The 20,325-nt window shown below is 49.7% G+C and overlaps 1 protein-coding gene across 5 annotated transcripts in view; it reads right to left on the bottom strand.

The window, feature by feature from the left end:
• Positions 1-20,325, bottom strand: part of LOC140898477 (caspase recruitment domain-containing protein 8-like) — a 50,766-nt gene that overhangs the window by 22,647 nt on the left and 7,794 nt on the right. For 4 of the 5 annotated variants that reach the window (XM_073312251.1, XM_073312253.1, XM_073312252.1 and 1 more), the window contains 6 exons: positions 6,073-6,134; positions 5,770-5,990; positions 4,211-4,470; positions 2,772-2,897; positions 2,337-2,478; positions 561-602 (listed from right to left, as the gene is read on the bottom strand). In XM_073312251.1, the coding sequence (XP_073168352.1) occupies positions 561-602; positions 2,337-2,478; positions 2,772-2,897; positions 4,211-4,470; positions 5,770-5,990; positions 6,073-6,134 (853 nt within the window). The remainder of the gene's footprint in view (positions 1-560; positions 603-2,336; positions 2,479-2,771; positions 2,898-4,210; positions 4,471-5,769; positions 5,991-6,072; positions 6,135-20,325) is intronic. The other variant, XM_073312249.1, reaches the window with a different exon arrangement.

Here is a 20,325-nt window from a genome sequence, read left to right on the forward strand (position 1 = left end):
GGAGAACAACTCTCAACAGTGACGTACAGAGGGATCCTTTTGTGAGGATGGGGTGGAATCTGTGCGTCACTGCACTGGACAAAGGCAAACTTGAAGGTCTTTCTCCATGTCTAATGTCTATGCTTCAAGCAGGAGGACCGGGCGTGTTAGAGAAGAAATGGAATCCAACTAAAGCTTGTCAACATTTTTCAAACTTTTTTCCAAGTGTTTTTTTTTTTTAATAAAAATTCAGTTTTTATTCTGAAATTGTCCGTTTTTTTTCAACAACCTCCTTCCCCCTTTGGTATTTTAGTCATCCCCTCCCCACCCCCTGCCTTCCCTTCACTCAGCACCTATTTCTAATTTTGCCACTGAAAAACGTGTGTGAGGAGGGGAGGGAGAGGAAAGGGTAATACTGGACAGCTTTAAAGTTTGGGGATTCCAGGTTGAAGAAAATCAGAAAATTTTCATGTAAATGTTTGAAGAAAACCCCTAGAATTAATTGTTTTTTCATTGAACAAACTGTATTCTGACCAGCTTGAGATTGAGGAAACTGAAAGCTCTGTTAAAATAATACTGACCTGTGAGTGTTTGGGAGGATGCTGCAGGAATTTTAACGTCCCCTAAAAGAGAAAGGGAAGGGATCAGTCAAACATCCTGTCACTTCTCTCATTAGCAGGAGGGGCCAGCAATATTAAAGACCATCAGAGGCAAAGGGCAATCAGAGAAGCTCTGCATTCCCAGAGACCTTCTCCTCCTTTGCTAGCAGGTGTCTCAGCCTTCTCTAAAGTTATACTGGAGTTTTTCCACCTCACAAGGAATCTTGAAATACTTGAAGATAATTTCTGAAATCTCCAGAGGAGCCATAATCAAAAATCCTAAAAGTGCATTTAAACCACAGGACTTTTTTCAGTGGATTAAGATTTTTGCCATGGATAATGAAGATGGCAGAGCTGAGACACCTGATTTAATGTACATCTCCTGCCTCTGTCTGCCCCCAACACACCTAACTTCGATACCTGGGAAGTTCTCATGATTCAACAACCAGTTTGCACCAAGAGGATGATAGGTTTATAAGGGACAGCCAGCATGGATTTGCAAAGAACAAAGCATGCCAAACCAACCTAATTTCCTTCTTTGACAGGGTAACTGACTTAGTGGATAGAGGGGAAGCAGCAGATATGCCATATCTTGATTTTAATAAGGCTTTTAACACAGTCCCTCATGACATTCTCATAAGCAAATTAGGGAAATGCGGTCTAAATTAAATTACTATAAAGTGAGTGCACGAGTGGTTGAAAGATGATACTCAAAGAGTAGTTATCAGTGGTTTGCTGTCAAACTGGGAGGGCGTATCTAGTGTGGTTATACAGGCGTCAGTCCTGGGACTAGTCAATATTTTCATTCATGACTTGTATAATGGATTGGAGAATATGTTGATAACATTTGCAGATGACACCAAGCTGGGATGGGTTGCAAGAACTTTGGAGGACAGATTTAGAATTCAGAATCACTTTGACAAATTGGAGAATTGGTCTGAAATCAACAAAATGAAATTCAATAAAAACAAGTGCAAAGTACTCCACGTAGGAAGCAAAAATGAAATGAGACCTATATAATGGGGAATAACTGGCTAGGTGGTAGCACTGCCGAAAAGCATCTGGGGTTATAGTGGATTGCAAATTGAATATGAGGCAACAATGGGATGCAGTGCCAGTTGCAAAAAAAGGCTAATAGCGTTCTGGGATGTATTAACATGAGTGTTGAAGCACTGATGAGGCCTCGGCTGGAGCACTGTGCCCAGTTCTGGGCACCACACTTGAAGAAAGCTGTGGGCAAATTGGAGAGAGTCCAGAGGAGAGCAACAAAAATGATAAAGGTTTAGAAAACTTCACCTGTGAGGAAGGTTAAAAACTGGGACTGGTTAGTCTGGAGAAAAGACGACTGATGGGGTAACCTTATAACAGTCTTCAGATATGTGAAGGGCTGTTACAAAGAGCACAGGGATCAATTGTTCTCCATGTCCGCTGAAGGTAGGACAAGAAGTAATTGGCTTAATCTGCAGCAAGGGAGATTTAGGTTAGACATTAGGAAAAACTTTCTAACTATAAGGGTAGCTAAGCTCTGGAATAGGCTTCCAAGGGAGGTTGCCCATCATTGGAGGCCATTAGGAACAGGTTGGACAAACATCTGACAGGGATGGTCTAGGTTTACTTGGGCCTGCCTCAGCACAGGGAGCTGCACTTGATGACCTCTCAAGGTCTCTTCCAGCCCGACATTTCAGCGATTCTATGAGCTTCAGTCACCACGACCAGCTGCCCAGAAGTTCTGCTTCAATGTCTTACATGTGATCCTACCTGGCCTCAAAAACGTCTTCCAAACCAATTTCCCATCTTTTCTGTCTTTCATGTGAAGCTTGATTTCCTTCTCCATATCCGTCATGTAGAGCTCAATATATGACTGCTGGTCTGCAGGGCTTCTATAGCAGAGCTCCAGCTGCTGGAGTAAAGATAAAATGACTTATGAGAGTCTCCCACCTCCGGCAAGAGCAGGAGTGAACGATGCTCATTGTTTGCTGTGCCCATTGTGGTCTCTTGGCTTATACTTAGATTGGAAGCTCTTTGGGGCAGGTCCATCTTTTTGTTCTGTGTTTGTACAGCACCTGGCATAAAGGGGTCCTGGGTGACAACTGGGTCTCCTAGGCACTACCACCATACAACTAATGCATAATAATAATTAATTGTTCAGCTCGTTTTGATGCCTCAGTGGAAGTAGAGGACAATTCTACTTACGTCAGGTGTTATCTTTAGCTCTGATGTACCAGACACCTCATACTGAGATCCAAAGTACAGCGCATTGGTCTGAGGAGGTTTGGGAATGTGCTTTGACTCCAACTTCGTTTCTTCTTCTTCAATGGCCTGTAAATTTCAAGCATTGTCATTTCTGAGAGATACAAACAGGAACCCCTGACAAACAGCTCTGCCTTCATTCAGAGCATCTTCAGTCGGAGAGGGAAAAGGCCTGTTGGGTCACCTTGTCCATTCCCCAACCAAAGCAGGCACCTTCCCTACACTACGTTCTGCTGGAATCTGGTCCAGCCCAGTCAAAAATAACGCAGGTTTGGGGCTGTCACCATTTCCCGGCTGGGAACCTCTTTGAGAGCCTACCAGACCTCACTCTCAGGATGTGTTTCCTCAGACAAACCTGATCACCACTGAAAAGATGGAGGCCTCTGCTTCTGCTTAAAAATACGATGTGATCAAGTAAGGAAAGACTCTCACAATACATACAGACAAGGGAGCAGAGAGAAGGTTGCAAACAGCAATCTTAATTCTGGCATTCTCCAATGATGATTGATTTTGCAACCTTAACATTGTTCTTTTAATGTGTGTGTTTTCCATAGTAATAACAGGCTATAGGATCTACAGACAATGTGGGGTGGCTCCTGGAGTTCTTGCAGTGATCATGTGGTCGCAGCCACTGTAGCTAATGTTGAGTTCTAGCTGCCAACCTAATCCCCTCATTCCCTCGCTCAGAGTTTTCATTTTAACCTGGACTCTCCAGTGCCCCAAGGTGACATTTTGTAAAGAAGATTTTTCACTGCTCGGAAGCTCAGTTATACATGGAATATCCCAAGGTGGGGAATGAGGCTCTGGAGAGAACAGCACCTCTTAGTGGGTGCTGGAGGGACCTGTCCTTTAGCTTCAGGAATCACTATGCTGCTGAGTGGTGTGGATATTACACCACGGCAAGCCCGGCCCTGAGCTATTCCTACCTGTCCGCTGCTGCAGACGGTGCCCCGTGAAGCTTGGTCACACCAACAATATAGTTCTCTTCATTTTTGCCTCCTGCTTGAGCCTCCCACGACAGATGAGGTATCTGTGCTGTGAGACCCCCTATCCATTGGAGTCCCACCCACATGCCTCCTGTTAGCTAGTGCTGTGCATCCCTCGGGAGCTCAACTCTCTCTCCCTGGGTACGTGCCACAGCCCATCACGCACCACTATTAAAAACACAGGAAAACCTGGCTGCTGAGGTGCCTTCTATTTCAGTGACAGTCAGCGTGTAGGCCTCTGCCCTCTCCTCTCTGAACAATGCCGTGCTGCCTGGCGTTTCACTGTGTGCTTGGCTGTTTGGGTGTATTGATGTGGTTCATTCTCACTCTATGGTCATGCAGTGTCCCAGCAATCTTGGTGTTGGGCTCACTGTAGAAATAGGATTGTTGTTTTACCTTCTTGAGTGAGTGGTCATTGGGTATCAGGTAGAGATGGAGAGTTATGTCTGCAGCCCTGAGCGCCCGGTAGATCAGCACAAGGGAATGGACGGGAATAAATGTTATGGTTGAACGTATCTTTCTCCAAAGCACGCCGAGCTGGGAGAAGCTGGGATTCTCCAGGACAACACGGAAGACATGGATTCTCGCTGGAGTTTCCAGGGTCATGTGGCCAGCTTCAAAATGGGCGATTTTGCATGAACTTAAATCCCCTCCGCCTGCAGATGGGATAGGGAGGAGAATGAGATTGAAACACCCTGAGCTGGCAGCACCTGTACAATGACTTACACCAACACACAACAGCCATCCCAGATGCCTTACAAGTATAAACAACTGCAGGCCGTGCGCAGCCCTGCCATCGAATCGGGTGCAGAGAGACGGATGGAGTGAGGAGAAAGGGAAGAGAAGCAACAAAAGGGAGGGGGAGGAAGAACAGACTGTGAAAAAGCCAGGTGAGGGCTGGGAGAAGGGTACCCAGGGAAGGGGTCACTCGGGAGGCTTAAGAGACAGGAGAGATAACAAAAGCACAGCAAGAAGGAAACCAAACTATTTGCCCCCTGAATAGGAGAGAGAAGGGGAAGCTGTGGGTCTGGGCACAGGGCAGAGGCAGGGCATGGCCAGCGAGGGGAGATCAGGAGAGCTGGAGGAAGGAAGCACGGAAGCAGCTGGGAGCGCTCCTGGATATCACACAGAAGAGTTCCCCTGAAGGGAACCACCGGCCCAGGGAGTGATGGCGGGAAATGAAGCTTGCGAGATCCAGACAGGAAAATGGAGAGGTGGAAGGCCAGGGAAGGGAGAACCAGGGACAGGGACACAATGGCCTGAATCTCCTGTGGGCTTTCTCCCCAGCCCAGCCTGCCTGATGGGTGTGTACTGGGCATGGAACCACTTCCTGCTGTCTTCCTCCAGCCCCCTGACACACAGAACCCCGGGGGTCTGCCACAGGCTCCCCCCATTCCCCTCCTCTGCTGCCCAGGGGGTCCTTGCACTCCTGTGTGACTGGCACTTGTCTGACGCTCAGGTGTTGGAGGATCTACCCACCATCCCCTGCAGGGGAGCCACACTCTCGTCAGGGTGCGGGATCTACACCCGAACTGGGCCGGACTGTGCTTGGCCCTGCACAGCGAGGAGGAGGAGAGAGAGGCAACCAGGAGCCTTCCTCTCGGCTGCCTGCTCCCCAGAGCAGGGCCAGGCAGAGTCCCTGCTTGTGCTTCTGTTTCTCACAGACCAGGGTGACAAGCCCTGGCAGCACAGACGGACCTCCCCCCACCCTAGGGGACCACTGGAGGATGTGCCTCAAAACCCACACTCGCCAGTGGAGCCGAGCTGGAGCAGGAGCCAGGCGGGGAGCGGAGAGCACAGTGCAGAGGCCCCTGGGCCCCGCACTCCCACAGTGCTCCAGGAGTTGCTGCTGGAGCTAGACCCCCCCAGCCCCACTGGCTGCAGACTGTGGCTCAAAGCCTCCATCAGCCCCTGACTCCAGCATCTAGCCCAGTGATGCCCCGTTTCTGCCCTACCTGCAAGGCACACGAAGTGGGGGAGGTGCACGGCTCGCACCGTGTCGGGCTCGGCCCTGATGTGGAACAGGGGGCCAGCGACCATCCACTCCTGCCTGGCAGATGGGCTCAGACTCTCCGCCCAGGAGCCATATTCATACTCGACGGTCACTGCTGTGCTCACCTCAAAGCCAAGCCCCGTTTCGGAGCAGCGGAAGGAGCCAGCACTGGGGATGCGAGCTCTGGGGGGTACAATGAAAACGCAGAGGTCAGGCTTGGACACGGCTTCTAGGGCCACATCCTGCAGCACCCTGGAGCTCCTACCTGTAGATAGTCTTGTTCTCCTCTGTGCCTGGAACAATCTCTGGCGTTACCTCTGGAAGGATCTGAAAGACAGCGAGTTCCAGTAACTAGGGGCTTCATAACGGTTACTTCTTATGACACGTGCACTCTGCCAGTTACGGTAACGCACTGAGTTCCCTGTCCCATCGCTGCAGAGCCTGGCAATTTGTTAACCAGCTGGATTCTGCTTGTCCCAGAAGCCCCATGTGACATTTCTCTGCCGCTAGATGCTCCCAGGCTGGCGGCTGGCTCAACAAGAGGGGAGGGTCTCACAGCCCAGGCTGAAGTCCCAGCCCAAACATCTGCACTGCTATTTTTAGCCCCAAAGCCCGAGCCCCATGAGCCCGAGTCAGCTGACCTTGCTCTGAGAGTCGGTGCCGTGGGTTTTTGATCACAGTGTAGACATATCCTTAGGATGTATTTTGACAGGTTTCAGAGTAACAGCCGTGTTAGTCTGTATTCGCAAAAAGAAAAGGAGTACTTGTGGCACCTTAGAGACTAACCAATTTATTTGAGCATGAGCTTTCGTGAGCTACAGCTCACTTCATCGGATGCATACCGTGGAAACTGCAGCAGACTTTATATACACACAGAGAATATGAAACAATACCTCCTCCCACCCCACTGTCCTGCTGGTAATAGCTTATCTAAAGTGATCATCACTTTAGATAAGTTGGGCCATTTCCTGCACAAATCCAGGTTCTCTCACCCCCTTGGGAGCGGGGTGAGGGGGTGAGAGAACCTGGATTTGTGCAGGAAATGGCCCAACTTGATTATCATGCACACTGTGTAAAGAGTTGTCACTTTGGATGGGCTATCACCAGCAGGAGAGTGAATTTGTGTGGGGGGTGGAGGGTGAGAAAACCTGGATTTGTGCTGGAAATGGCCCAACCTGATGATCACTTTAGATAAGCTATTACCAGCAGGACAGTGGGGTGGGAGGAGGTATTGTTTCATATTCTCTGTGTGTATATAAAGTCTGCTGCAGTTTCCACGGTATGCATCCGATGAAGTGAGCTGTAGCTCACGAAAGCTCATGCTCAAATAAATTGGTTAGTCTCTAAGGTGCCACAAGTACTCCTTTCCCTTAGGATGTAACAATTCATGATACTGCCGGAACAGAGCTCAGACTGAAAATGGAATAGAATTGCAAGGTAGAAGAGTTGTTTCAGAGTAGCAGCCGTGTTAGTCTGTATTCGCAAAAAGAAAAGGAGTACTTGTGGCACCTTAGAGACTAACCAATTTATTTGAGCATAAGCTTTCGTGAGCTACAGCTCACTTCATCAGAAAGCTTATGCTCAAATAAATTGGTTAGTCTCTAAGGTGCCACAAGTACTCCTTTTCTTTAAGGTAGAAGAGATGTCCAACAATCCAGCCTGAGTGAGGCCTGAGCGTAATATAGGGCAGGTAAATGTTAGATGGACACTGGAAGGGCTGATGGGGAATTGGAGAAGAATTACCGAAGACAACAACCAACAAGAAATCCTTGAAGATGCTTGAAAGCAGGAAGCCTGTGACATTCCAGTGAATCACCAAAGTATCAGGAAGTTGGAGCAATGCTGGACCTTGGAACAGTAAGAGAAACCGTGGAGAAATTGAGTTAATTCTTTGCATCACCCTTCTCCAGAAGGTTTTGTCTGAGAGTTCTGAAGAAATAGAAGAAAAAATTGGCCAAGCTGCTAACAAAAATATGGGATCTATTATTTATTAATACACAGGAAACTTGGTTGTGAAACAAAGGAACAGCTCCACAACCTTGAAAAAAGGGGGCCAAGCATATCATTTCCTTGCTGTTGTGGGTTTATGTCAGGTGTGTTATGTGCGTAGCAGACTTCAAAGCTTCACAATCAAGATTTTTATGTATTAATTTCCTAGGTTGTTGCAGTATTTGAACAGGGGTAAGGGGGAGACTTCTGGAGATGGTTTCAACCAATGGATGGATGGATGCATAGATGGGTGCCAGAGCTGTGCCACGGAAGTTCAGGAGCTGCTGCTGAAGATGGTGAAAATACTGAATAGCTGCTCCTCAAGTGGGCGCCATGTGTTCTGTGCACTGAATAAGGCAGAGGTTCGGTGGAAAGAATAGTATGTGATCATGGAATTGAAGACTGTATCATAATGGACGTGCACAAGGGGGGTGAATTACGTTTGCGCAGACAACCTTATTTCTGGCATTTCCTAAGTAGCTCCAAAGGCCGAGGTGCTAGAGCTGTTCAAAGAAAAGGTCGCCAGAATTTTTTAACATTGGCAAAACAACATATATTCCCCTAGCCTTGTTCTCGGATATGGTTGAACCATTAAAAAAAAGAATTCAGCCTGAGGCAAACACAGGGGATGGAAAATTTCAGACCAAACGGTTAAGGTTTGGCACATTTCTAAGCTGTAACGGGGTGTTACAATGGGAAGTTTTAGGCAACCTTAATACTGGATTGAGTTATCAGCCCTGCCTATCGCACTGATTGCTATAGAGAAGCTAGATCAGGAACTTCTGCTCTCTCTGTCTCATAACACAAGAAGAAGGGACATTGCGAACAGCAGAGCAGCTAACAAAAGGAGTTTGCCTGGGATCTGCCTGAGAGGAGGTACGTTAAGGGCTGCATTAAGGAGGCTGTGTTGGTGAGTATCTGAGTGTTTGTTGTGAGGACAGTGTGACTGTGTGCTGTGTGCTTGATTGGTTGTTTGAAAAGGGCGGGAACTGGGTGTGCTTTGTTCCAGGTGAGTCTTAAGTGGGCCTGACTGCATAAAAAGCCAGTCAGTTGCGAACCAGCTGAACAGCAGAGCAGCTAACAAAAGGAGTTTGCCTGGGAGTTCGCCTGGGGAGGGCCCACTGAGGCTTACATCTTGCCGGATTCTCTGAGTAATTACTACAACTCCTGAGGAAGCTCGTAGAAGGAAGGTAATATGGATGGGGGGTATTCAACTGTTGTGACCGGCACTGGATGTGCTATGTTTGTCTTTCTTCCACAGGACAGATGCGACTTTGTCTGTACAAAGTGCAAGCTGGTCTCCATACTGGAAGAGAAGGTTCAAGGTCTGGAGCAACAGGTATTGACCCTGCGTTGCATAAGAGAAACTGAAGATTTCCTGGACGGATGTCAGGATAGGCTTCTACGGGCACAAGGTTCTGAAGATTCAGAGCAGGCTGCACATTGGGGACGGAAGGATGGTGAAGAAATTTGGCATCATATGACCTCCAGAAGAAAAAAGGGGAACGTCCATGTACCAGCAGGCCAGATACAGGTAAGTAACCGTTTTCATGTTCTCTCCACATGTACTAATGCGGAGAGTGGACCAGATGATACGTCTGAGGGAAGGGAGCAGAAAGAGACTCCGATTGGAAGGCATGAGATGCACTGTCCTAGGGTTGGGGGTTCCACGACCACCGCTCCCAAGAGAAGGAGGCAGGTGGTGGTGGTCGGGGACTCTCTCCTCCGGGGGACTGAGTCATCTATCTGCCGCCCCGACCGGGAAAACCGAGAAGTCTGCTGCTTGCCAGGAGCTAGGATTCACGATGTGATGGAGAGACTGCCGAGACTCATCAAGCCCTCGGATTGCTACCCCTTCCTGCTTCTCCACGTGGGCACCAAAGATACTGCCAAGAATGACCTTGAGCAGATCACTGCGGACTACGTGGCTCTGGGAAGAAGGATAAAGGAGTTTGAGGTGCAAGTGGTGTTCTCGTCCATCCTCCCCGTGGAAGTCAACGAATGGCTACGCAGGTGGTGTCAGAGAGAAGGCTTTGGATTCTTTGACCACGGGATGGTTTTCCAAGAAGGAGGAGTGCTAGGCAGAGACGGGCTCCACCTAACAAAGAGAGGGAAGAGCATCTTCGCAAGCAGGCTGGCTAACCTAGTGAGGAGGGCTTTAAACTAGGTTCACCGGGGGAAGGAGACCAAAGCCCTGAGGTAAGTGGGGAAGTGGGATACCGGGAGGAGGCACGAGCAGGAGCACATGACAGGGGAGGGCTCCTGCCTCATACTGAGAAAGAGGGGCGATCAGCAGGTTACCTCAAGTGCCTATATACAAATGCACGAAGCCTGGGAAACAAGCAGGGAGAACTGGAAGTCCTGGCACAGTCAAGGAATTATAATGTGATTGGAATAACACAGACTTGGTGGGATAACTCACATGACTCGAGTACTGTCATGGATGGATATAAGCTGTTCAGGAAGGACAGGCAGGGCAGAAAAGGTGGGGGAGTAGCACTGTATGTAAGGGAGCAGTATGACTGCTCAGAGCTCCAGTATGGAACTGCAGAAAAACCTGAGAGTCTCTGGATTAACTTTAGAAGTGTGAGCAACAAGGGTGATGTCGTGGTGGGAGTCTACTATAGACCACCGGACCAGGGGGATGAGGTGGACGAGGCTTTCTTCCGGCAACTCGCAGAAGTTACTAGATCGCAGGCCCTGGTTCTCATGGGAGACTTCAATCACCCTGATATCTGCTGGGAGAGCAATACAGCGGTGCACAGGCAATCCAGGAAGTTTTTGGAAAATGTAGGGGACAATTTCCTGGTGCAAGTGCTGGAGGAACCAACTAAGGGCAGAGCTCTTCTTGACCTGCTGCTCACAAACCGGGAAGAATTAGTAGGGGAAGCAAAAGTGGATGGGAACCTGGGAGGCAATGACCATGAGATGGTCAAGTTCAGGATCCTGACACAGGGAAGAAAGGAGAGCAGCACAATACAGACTCTGGACTTCAGAAAAGCAGACTTTGACTCCCTCAGGGAACTGATGGGCAAGATCCCCTGGGAGAATAACATGACGGGGAAAGGAGTCCAGGAGAACTGGCTGTATTTTAAAGAATCCTTATTGAGGTTCCAGGGACAAACCATCCCAATGTGTAGAAAGAATAGTAAATATGGCAGGCGACCAGCTTGGCTTAACAGTGAAATCCTTGCTGCTCTTAAATACAAAAAAGAAGCTTACAAGAAGTGGAAGATTGGACAAATGACCAGGGATGAGTATAAAAATATTGTTCGGGCTTGCAGGAGTGAAATCAGGAAGGCCAAATCACACCTGGAGTTGCAGCTAGCAAGAGATGTTAAGAGTAACAAGAAGGGTTTCTTCAGGTATGTTAACAACAAGAAGAAAGTCAAGGAAAGTGTGGGCCCCTTACTGAATGTGGGAGGCAACCTCGTGACAGAGGATGTGGAAAAAGCTAATGTACTCAATGCTTTTTTTGCCTCTGTCTTCACGAACAAGGTCAGCTCCCAGACTATTGCACTGGCCAGCACAGCATGGGGAGGAGGTGACCAGCCCTCTGTGGAGAAAGAAGTGGTTGGGGACTATTTAGAAAAGCTGGATGAGCACAAGTCCATGGGGCCGGATGCGTTGCATCCGAGAGTGCTAAAGGAGTTGGCGGATGTGATTGCAGAGCCATTGGCCATTATCTTTGAAAACTCATGGCGATCGGGGGAGGTCCCAGATGACTGGAAAAAGGCTAATGTAGTGCCCATCTTTCAAAAGGGGAAGAAGGAGGATCCTGGGAACTACAGGCCAGTCAGCCTCACCTCAGTCCACGGAAAAATCATGGAGCAGGTTCTCAAGGAATCAATCCTGAGGCACTTACACGAGACGAAAGTGATCAGGAGCAGTCACCAAGGGCAAGTCATGCCTGACTAATCTAATTGCCTTCTATGATGAGATAACTGGCTCTGTGGATGAAGGGAAAGCAGTGGACGTGTTGTTCCTTGACTTTAGCAAAGCTTTTGACACGGTCTCCCACAGTATTCTTGCCATCAAGTTAAAGAAGTATGGGCTGGATGAATGCACTATAAGGTGGGTAGAAAGTTGGCTAGATTGTCGGGCTCAACGGGTAGTGATCAATGGCTCCATGTCTAGTTGGCAGCCGGTATCAAGTGGAGTGCCCCAAGGGTCGGTCCTGGGGCCGGTTTTGTTCAATATCTTCATAAATGATCTGGAGGATGGTGTGGATTGCACCCTCAGCAAGTTTGCAGATGACACTAAACTGGGAGGAGTGGTAGATATGCTGGAGGGTAGGGATAGGATACAGAGGGACCTAGACAAATTGGAGGATTGGGCCAAAAGAAATCTGATGAGGTTCAACAAGGCCAAGTGCAGAGTCCTGCACTTAGGACGGAAGAATCCAATGCACCGCTACAGACTAGGGACCGAATGGCTAGGCAGCAGTTCTGCAGAAAAGGACCTAGGGGTTACAGTGGACGAGAAGTTGGATATGAGTCAACAGTGTGCCCTTGTTGCCAAGAAGGCCAATGGCATTTTGGGATGTATAAGTAGGGGCATGGCCAGCAGATCGAGGGACGTGATTGTTCCCGTCTATTCGACGTTGGTGAGGCCTCATCTGGAGTACTGTGTCCAGTTTTGGGCCCCACACTACAAGAAGGATGTGGAAAAATTGGAAAGAGTCCAGCGGAGGGCAACAAAAATGATTAGGGGACTGGAACACATGACTTATGAGGAGAGGCTGAGGGAACTGGGGATGTTTAGTCTTCAGAAGAGAAGAATGAGGGGGGATTTGATAGCTGCTTTTAACTATCTGAAACGGGGTTCCAAAGAGGATGGCTCTAGACTGTTCTCAGTGGTAGCAGATGACAGAACAAGGAGTAATGGTCTCAAGTTGCAGTGGGGGAGGTTTAGGTTGGATATTAGGAAAAACATTTTCACGACGAGGGTGGTGAAACACTGGAATGTGTTACCTAGGGAGGTGGTGGAATCTCCTTCCCTAGAAGTTTTTAAGGTCAGGCTTGACAAAGCCCTGGCTGGGATGATTTAGTCGGGGATCGGTCCTGCTTTGAGCAGGGGGTTGGATTAGATGACCTCCTGAGGTCCCTTCCAACCCTGATATTCTATGATTCAATGAAGTTTAAAATGTAGCAAATTCAAGGCTGATAAAAGGAAAGACTTTTTCACACAATGAGTGGTTAGCTTGTGAAACTCCCTGGAACAGGAAGTCACTGAGAACAAAAACTTAACGGGATTCAAATATGGAGTGCACATTTATATGGCTATCAAGAATATCCAGAGCTGTCATAATGAATGACAACAAAACCAAAAAAACTTCAAAAACAGACTCCAAGGAGAGACTGCTGAATTGGAATTAATTTGCAAATTGGATACAATTAACTTAGGCTTGAATAGAGACTGGAAGTGGTTGAGTCATTATACAAAGTAAAACTATTTCCCCGTGTTTATTCCTCCCCCACCCCCACTGTTCCTCAGATGTTCTTGTTAACTCCTGGAAATGTGCTGGAAATGGCCCACCTTGATTATCACTTCAAAAGGTTTTCTCTCCCCCCACCCCACTCTCCTGCTGGTAATAGCTCATCTTAAGTGTGTATGATAAACACCCATTTTTTCATGGTCTGTGTGTATATAAATCTCCTCACTGTATTTTCCACTTTATGCATCCGATGAAGTGAGCTGCAGCTCACAAAAGCTTATGCTCAAATACATTGGTTAGTCTCTAAGGTGCCATAAGTCCTCCTTTTCTTTTTGCGAATACAGACTAACATGGCTGCTCCTCTGAAACCTAACGAAAATCTTGTCTGCTCTGTCGGTCCCAGGATATTAGAGAGAGAAGGTGGGAGAGGTAATATCTTTTATTGGACCAACTTCTGTTGGTGAGAAAGACAAGTTTCAAGCTACACAACTCTTCTTCACGTCTGGGACAAGAACTCAGAGATAACAGCTAAAAAGAAAGTGGAACAGATTGTTTAGCATAAGTACTTAGCACATATTGTAAGGGACCATTCCAGGTAGAGTGACCCGTCAACACCTATGCAGTCATAGGACAAAAGAGGGGGGTTAATGGGTTACAAATTGTTGTAATGAGCCATAAAGCCAGTGTCTCTGTTCGGTCCATGATTTTTAGCTTGTTTCAAAGTACTCAATTTAAGCTCCCAGGTTCCTCTTTTGAAAGGGTCGTGCAGGTTTCCTTTGAGGATGAGGACTGAGAGGTCAGCTATGGAACATTCGCTTTGTGAAAAGTGTTTGCCCACAGGTCATGTGGTGTTTTTGTCTTTTATCATTTCATCACTCAATCATCATCATTTTATCAAGACTACCCCTCACTGGAGCTGAATTGTCTGTACTCTAACCAAAATGACTAGTTAAGGAGGCCAGCCAACAACTCTCCGACACCATAAAGAAGACCCCACACCAAAATTTATCCAGGAATTTGAAGATATAATCAAACTCTTCTCCTAACAACTTGAAGAGAAACTCTACAAACTTATCCCCCAAGAACCCACCCCAGGACCTTCTACAAGCTTCCCAAGATACACAAACAAGCAGGGGCAGCGAGTTATATGGGTCCGTGGTGCCCGTGCTCCAGCAATATTCAGGGCCTGGGGGCCCGGGTCCACCAATGTTCGGGGCCGGGTCTCTCCCTCAGCCCCGCCTGTCACCCTCAGAACCTCCCCCAGCCCCACCTCCTGCCCCGTGCACCTGTCCCGGAGCGTCCCTGCCTGCGCCCTGGGCAGCGGGCAGCTGCCCTGTCACTGCGCTCCCTCGCTGGCCACTGCCACGGCCAGCTACAAAAGGGAGTGGCTCCAGAGGCAGGCTGTGGAGGTTGGGTGGAGGTTCAGAGGAGCCTTGGTCTTGCTTTGAGCAGGGGGTGGGACTAGACAACCTCCTGAGGTCCCTTCCAACCCTGAGATTCCAGGATTCTGTGAGTGACTGCAGCAGCTCAGGGAGCCCCAGGTGGCTGCTCAGCTGCTCTGGGCCTTTTCTGTCCCTTCGTCTCCTCCGCTTTTCTTTTCTTTTGCTAGTTTCCCTTGTGTGTGGCTATAGCCAGGGCACTCTGACACCCCCCACCCCACGCTTTCTCCTCCCCATCTCCACTTCGGGGCAGGGAGAAACAGGCTGCAAACAACTTCACCGCTTCTCCTCCCCCCCTTCCAACCCCACTGAGCCACCTGCTTTCCCCTCTGTCTCCCTGGGTGCAATGTGGCGTCCTGCTGCCCCATGGCCAGCCAGACTCCTCGCTGCACCTCCCGCACATGAGCGGCTCCTTTCAGGGCTTTTCCCGGGGTGCAGCGTGACGTCTCTCCCTGCCCCCAACTCTCTCCGGAGTTCAGGGTGGGGAAAGGTTTGTTGATTGTCAGTTTTCCCTCTGAACTCTTGTCACGCTTGTTTTTGAATGAGGGTTTCTTGCTCCGGGGAAGTGTAACCCCCGGGACCTGAGAGGGGCCCATGGAGCACTTGCAGTGACAGTGGTGCGGGTTGAGTGTCCTGCTGGAGGGAGGGGGGGCTCTTAGAATCATAGAATATCAGGGTTGGAAGGGACCCCAGAAGGTCATCTAGTCCAACCCCCTGCTCAAAGCAGGACCAATTCCCAGTTAAATCATCCCAGCCAGGGCTTTGTCAAGCCTGACCTTAAAAACCACTAAGGAAGGAGATTCTACCACCTCCCTAGGTAACGCATTCCAGTGTTTCACCACCCTCTTAGTGAAAAAGTTTTTCCTAATATCCAATCTAAACCTCCCCCACTGCAACTTGAGACCATTACTCCTCGTTCTGTCATCTGCTACCATTGAGAACAGTCTAGAGCCATCCTCTTTGGAACCCCCTTTCAGGTAGTTGAAAGCAGCTATCAAATCCCCCCTCATTCTTCTCTTCTGCAGGCTAAACAATCCCAGCTCCCTCAGCCTCTCCTCATAAGTCATGTGTTCCAGTCCCCTAATCATTTTTGTTGCCCTTCGCTGGACTCTCTCCAATTTATCCACATCCTTCTTGTAGTGTGGGGCCCAAAACTGGACACAGTACTCCAGATGATCTAATTGCCTTCTATGATGAGATAACTGGCTCTGTGGATGAGGGAAAAGCGGTGGATGTGTTGTTCCTTGACTTTAGCAAAGCTTTTGACATGGTCTCCCACAGTATTCTTGCCAATAAGTTCAAGAAGTATGGGCTGGATGAATGGACGATAAGGTGGATAGAAAGCTGGTTAGATTGTTGGGCTCAAACGGTAGTGATCAATGGCTCCATGTCTAGTTGGCAGCCAGTATCAAGTGGAGTGCCCCAAGGGTCAGTCCTCGGGCCGGTTTTGTTCAATATCTTCATTAATGATCTGAAGGATGGTGTTGATTGCACCCTCAGGAAGTCTGCAGATGACACTAAACTGGGAGGAGAAGTAGATACACTGGAGGGTAGGGATAGGATACAGAGGGACCTAGACAAATTAGAGGATCGGGCCAAAAGAAATCTGATGAGGTTCAACAAGGACAAGTGCAGAGTCCTGCACTTAGGACGGAAGAATCCCATGCACTGCTACAGGCTGGGGACCGAATGGCCAGGCAGCAGTTCTGCAGAAAAGGACCGAGGGGTTACAGTGGACGAGAAGGTGGATATCAGTCAACAGTGTGCCGTTGTTGCCAAGAAGGCCAACGGCATTTTGGGATGTATAAGTAGGGGCATTGCCAGCAGATCGAGGGATGTGATTGTTTCCCTCTATTCGACATTGGTGAGGCCTCATCTGGAGTACTGTGTCCAATTTTGGGCCCCACACTAGAAGAAGGATGTGGAAAAATAGGAAAACGTCCAGCGGAGGGCAACAAAAATGCTTAGGGGACTGGAGCACATGAGTTATGAGGAGAGGCTGAGGGAAGTGGGATTGTTTAATCTACGGAAGAGAAGACTGCGGGGGGGATTTGATAGCTGCTTTCAAGTACCTGAAAGGGGGTTCCAAAGAGGATGGATCTATACAGATCTCAGTGGTAGTGGATAACATAACGAGGAGTAATGGTCTCAAGTTGCAGTGGGGGAGGTTTAGGTTGGATATTAGGAAAAACTTTTTCACTAGGAGGGTGGTAAAACACTGGAATGTGTTACCTAGGGAGGTGGTGGAATCTCCTTCCTTAGAAGTTTTTAAGGTCAGGCTTGACAAAGCCCTGGCTGGGATGTTTTAGTTGGGGATTGGTCCTGCTTTGAGCAGGGGGTTGGACTAGATGACCTCCGGAGGTCCCTTCCAACCCTGATAGTCTATGATTCTATGAGGCCTCACCAATGTCGAATAGAGGGGAACGATCACGTCCCTCAATCTGCTCGCTATGCCCCTACTTATACATCCCAAAATGCCATTGGCCTTCTTAGCAACAAGGGCACACTGCTGACTCATATCCAGCTTCTCGTCCACTATAGCCCCTAGGTCCTTTTCCACAGAACTGCTGCCTAGCCGTTCGGTCCCTAGTCTGTAGCTGTGCATTGGGTTCTTCCGTCCTAAGTGCAGGACCCTGCACTTATCCTTATTGAACCTCATCAGATTTCTTTTGGCCCAATCCTCCAATTTGTCTAGGTCCTTCTGTATCCTATCCCTCCCCTCCAGCGTATCTACCACTCCTCCCAGTTTAGTATCATCCGCAAATTTGCTGAGAGTGCAATCCACACCATCCTCCAGATCATTTATGAAGATATTGAACAAAACCGGCCCCAGGACCGACCCTTGGGGCACTCCACTTGATACCGGCTGCCAACTAGACATGGAGCCATTGATCACTACCCGTTGAGCCCGACAATCTAGCCAGCTTTCTACCCACCGTATAGTGCATTCATCCAGCCCATACTTCCTTAACTTGCTGACAAGAATACTGTGGGAGACCGTGTCAAAAGCTTCTTCCCCCGGAGCTCGCTGCTGCTGGTGGGGAGAGGGCTGGGGGGAGTCCTCCACTCTGGCCCCAGCCCCGGGACAGCCTGCCTGCATCCCAAACTCCTCATCCTTGGACCCACCCCGCAACCCTCACGCCTGCACTCCAACCCTCTGCCCTAGCCCTGAGCCCCTCCCACATCCCAAAACCCTCATCCCCAGCCCCACCCCACAGCCTGCACCCCCAGCCAGAGCCCTCACTTCCCTGCACCCCAACCCTCTGCCCTAGCCTGAGCCTCTCCCACACCACAAATCGCTCACCCCCAGCCAGCGCCCTCATCCCCCCCACACTTCAACCCTCTGCCCTAGCCCTGAGCCCCCTCCTGAACCCCTCATCCCTGGCCCCCCTGCAACCCTCACCTCTGCACCCCAACCCTCTGCCCTAGCCCTGAGCCTCTCCCAAACCGCTCATCCCCAGCCCCACCCCAGAGCCCTCATCCCCCCACACCCCAACCCTCTGCCCTAGCCCTGAGCCCCACCCCAGAGCCCTCACCACCAGCCAGAGCCCTCACCCCCCCACAACTCCACATTGTGCAATATAGGGAACCTATTAAACACTTACTGTTTCCAGTCCATTTTTACATTATTTTAAAAAATATATATCGGCTTACAAGGCAGGTGTTGGGGGTGGAGGGGTGGAACTTGGACCCGTTCTGGGCACCACCAAAAATTATACAAACCCGCTGCCCCTGCAAACAAGGGAACCCAGGCAGACCCATCATATCTGGCCACGGCACTCTTACTCTTCGGGGGGCTGGGGCACATGACTTACGAGGAGAGGCTGAGGGAACTGGGCTTGTTTAGTCTGCAGAAGAGAAGAGTGAGGGGGGGTTTGATAGCAGCCTTCAACTACCTGAAGGGGGGTTCCAAAGAGGATGGAGCTTGGCTGTTCTCAGTGGTGGCAGATGACAGAACGAGGAGTAATGGTCTCAAGTTGCAATGGGGGAGGTCTAGGTTGGATATTAGGAAACACTATTTCACCAGGAGGGTGGTGAAGCACTGGAATGGGTTACCTAGGGAGATGGTGGAATCGCTATCCTTAGAGGTTTTTAAGGCCCGGCTTGACAAAGCCCTGGCTGGGATGATTTAGTTGGGGATTGGTCCTGCTTTGAGCAGGGGATTGGACTAGATGACCTCCTGAGGTCTCTTCCAACCCTGATATTCTATGATTCTGTGAAAAAATATCAGGACTCAGAGGAGCCAACCTCAAACCATTCACCACACAAAGAGCCAGCTTCCTCCAGGACACAACCGACTTCCTCCACAAACTCAGCAACATTAACAGTCTCCCTCAGAACAGCAGCCTTGCCACCATGGAAGTCACTTCCCTATAAACCAACATCCCTTGGAATGACAGCCTAGCTGCCTGCCTCAAATTTCTACATGACAATGGACAGCCCTCAGAGATCCACCCCAAACACATCACCAGATTCATCCATTTCATCCTCCCCCAGAACAATTTTACATTCCACAGCAAACACTGTACAAACCATGGGAACAGCCATGGTGTGAGGATGGCTCCCCAATATGCCAATCTCTTCATGCATTTCTGGACAAAGGCATCACCGAACCAACGACAGACCTGAGACACATCAATGATATTTTCATCCTCTGGGCAGACAACTTAAACTCCCTAATAGATTTCCACCACAATTTCAGCAACCACCACCCCTCCATTAAACTCTCTCTGGAACAGCTCCACACCAGCATCATCTTCCTGGACATCACGATCAGCTTCAGCAATGGAACCCTACAGACAACTGTATACCCCCGGATCACTGCACCTACCTTCATAGATCCGGTAATCAGCTGCAACACACCAAGATATGTGTTATCTACAGCAGGCATTCAGATACCACAGAATATGAGCCGAGGAGAAAGTCTGGGATATACACCTTAATACACTCAAAAGCACCTTCACCAAAGAAGCACATTCCACCAGAGAAGTAGATCACATCATGGAATGGACCCAAATACCCACCCAAATACCCCAAGAGAACCTGCTTCAACACAGCAATAAAACCTCCTCCAACTGCATACCCCCCCCAGCTGTCACCTATCCAGGGCCGTCCTTAGGCATACGCAGCATACGCAGCTGCGTAGGGCACCAAGAAATTTGGGGTACCAAATTGCCCCAAATTTCATGGTGCCCTAGGTAGATGCATGCTGCATACACGGCAGCACCAGCCCTGGCGACCAGCCCTATCCCCCGGCCGACCCCCTGCGGGCTGTGCCCACTGCAAAGGGCAGGGCCATCCCTGGCGGGGCGGGCCCGGACAACTCCCTCCGCCCCACCTTTTTCCCTTCCCCCATCCTCTGCCCCCAGCCCGCCCCCATTTCACCTCTTCCCCCAGTGACCCCACACTCTCTGGCAGCGACGGGAAGTGGTGCAACCTGGCCCCAGCTCGCTCCCCTCTGCCAGCTCCCAGCTATGGCGCTCTGCTTCCCGCCGCCGGTGAGTGCGGGGAGGTTGGGGAAAGGACGCCCCCCGCACTCACCGGCGGCGGGAAGTGGAGCGACGATGCCCCAGCCGTGTCGCTCGGGGGGTGTTTGTGTGTTGAGGCGGAGCAACCCGGTGAGTGTATGTGGGGGATCCCTTCCCCCAGTCCC

Source organism: Lepidochelys kempii, chromosome 15, assembly GCF_965140265.1.
Source record: "Lepidochelys kempii isolate rLepKem1 chromosome 15, rLepKem1.hap2, whole genome shotgun sequence".
Classification (NCBI taxonomy): domain Eukaryota; kingdom Metazoa; phylum Chordata; order Testudines; family Cheloniidae; genus Lepidochelys; species Lepidochelys kempii.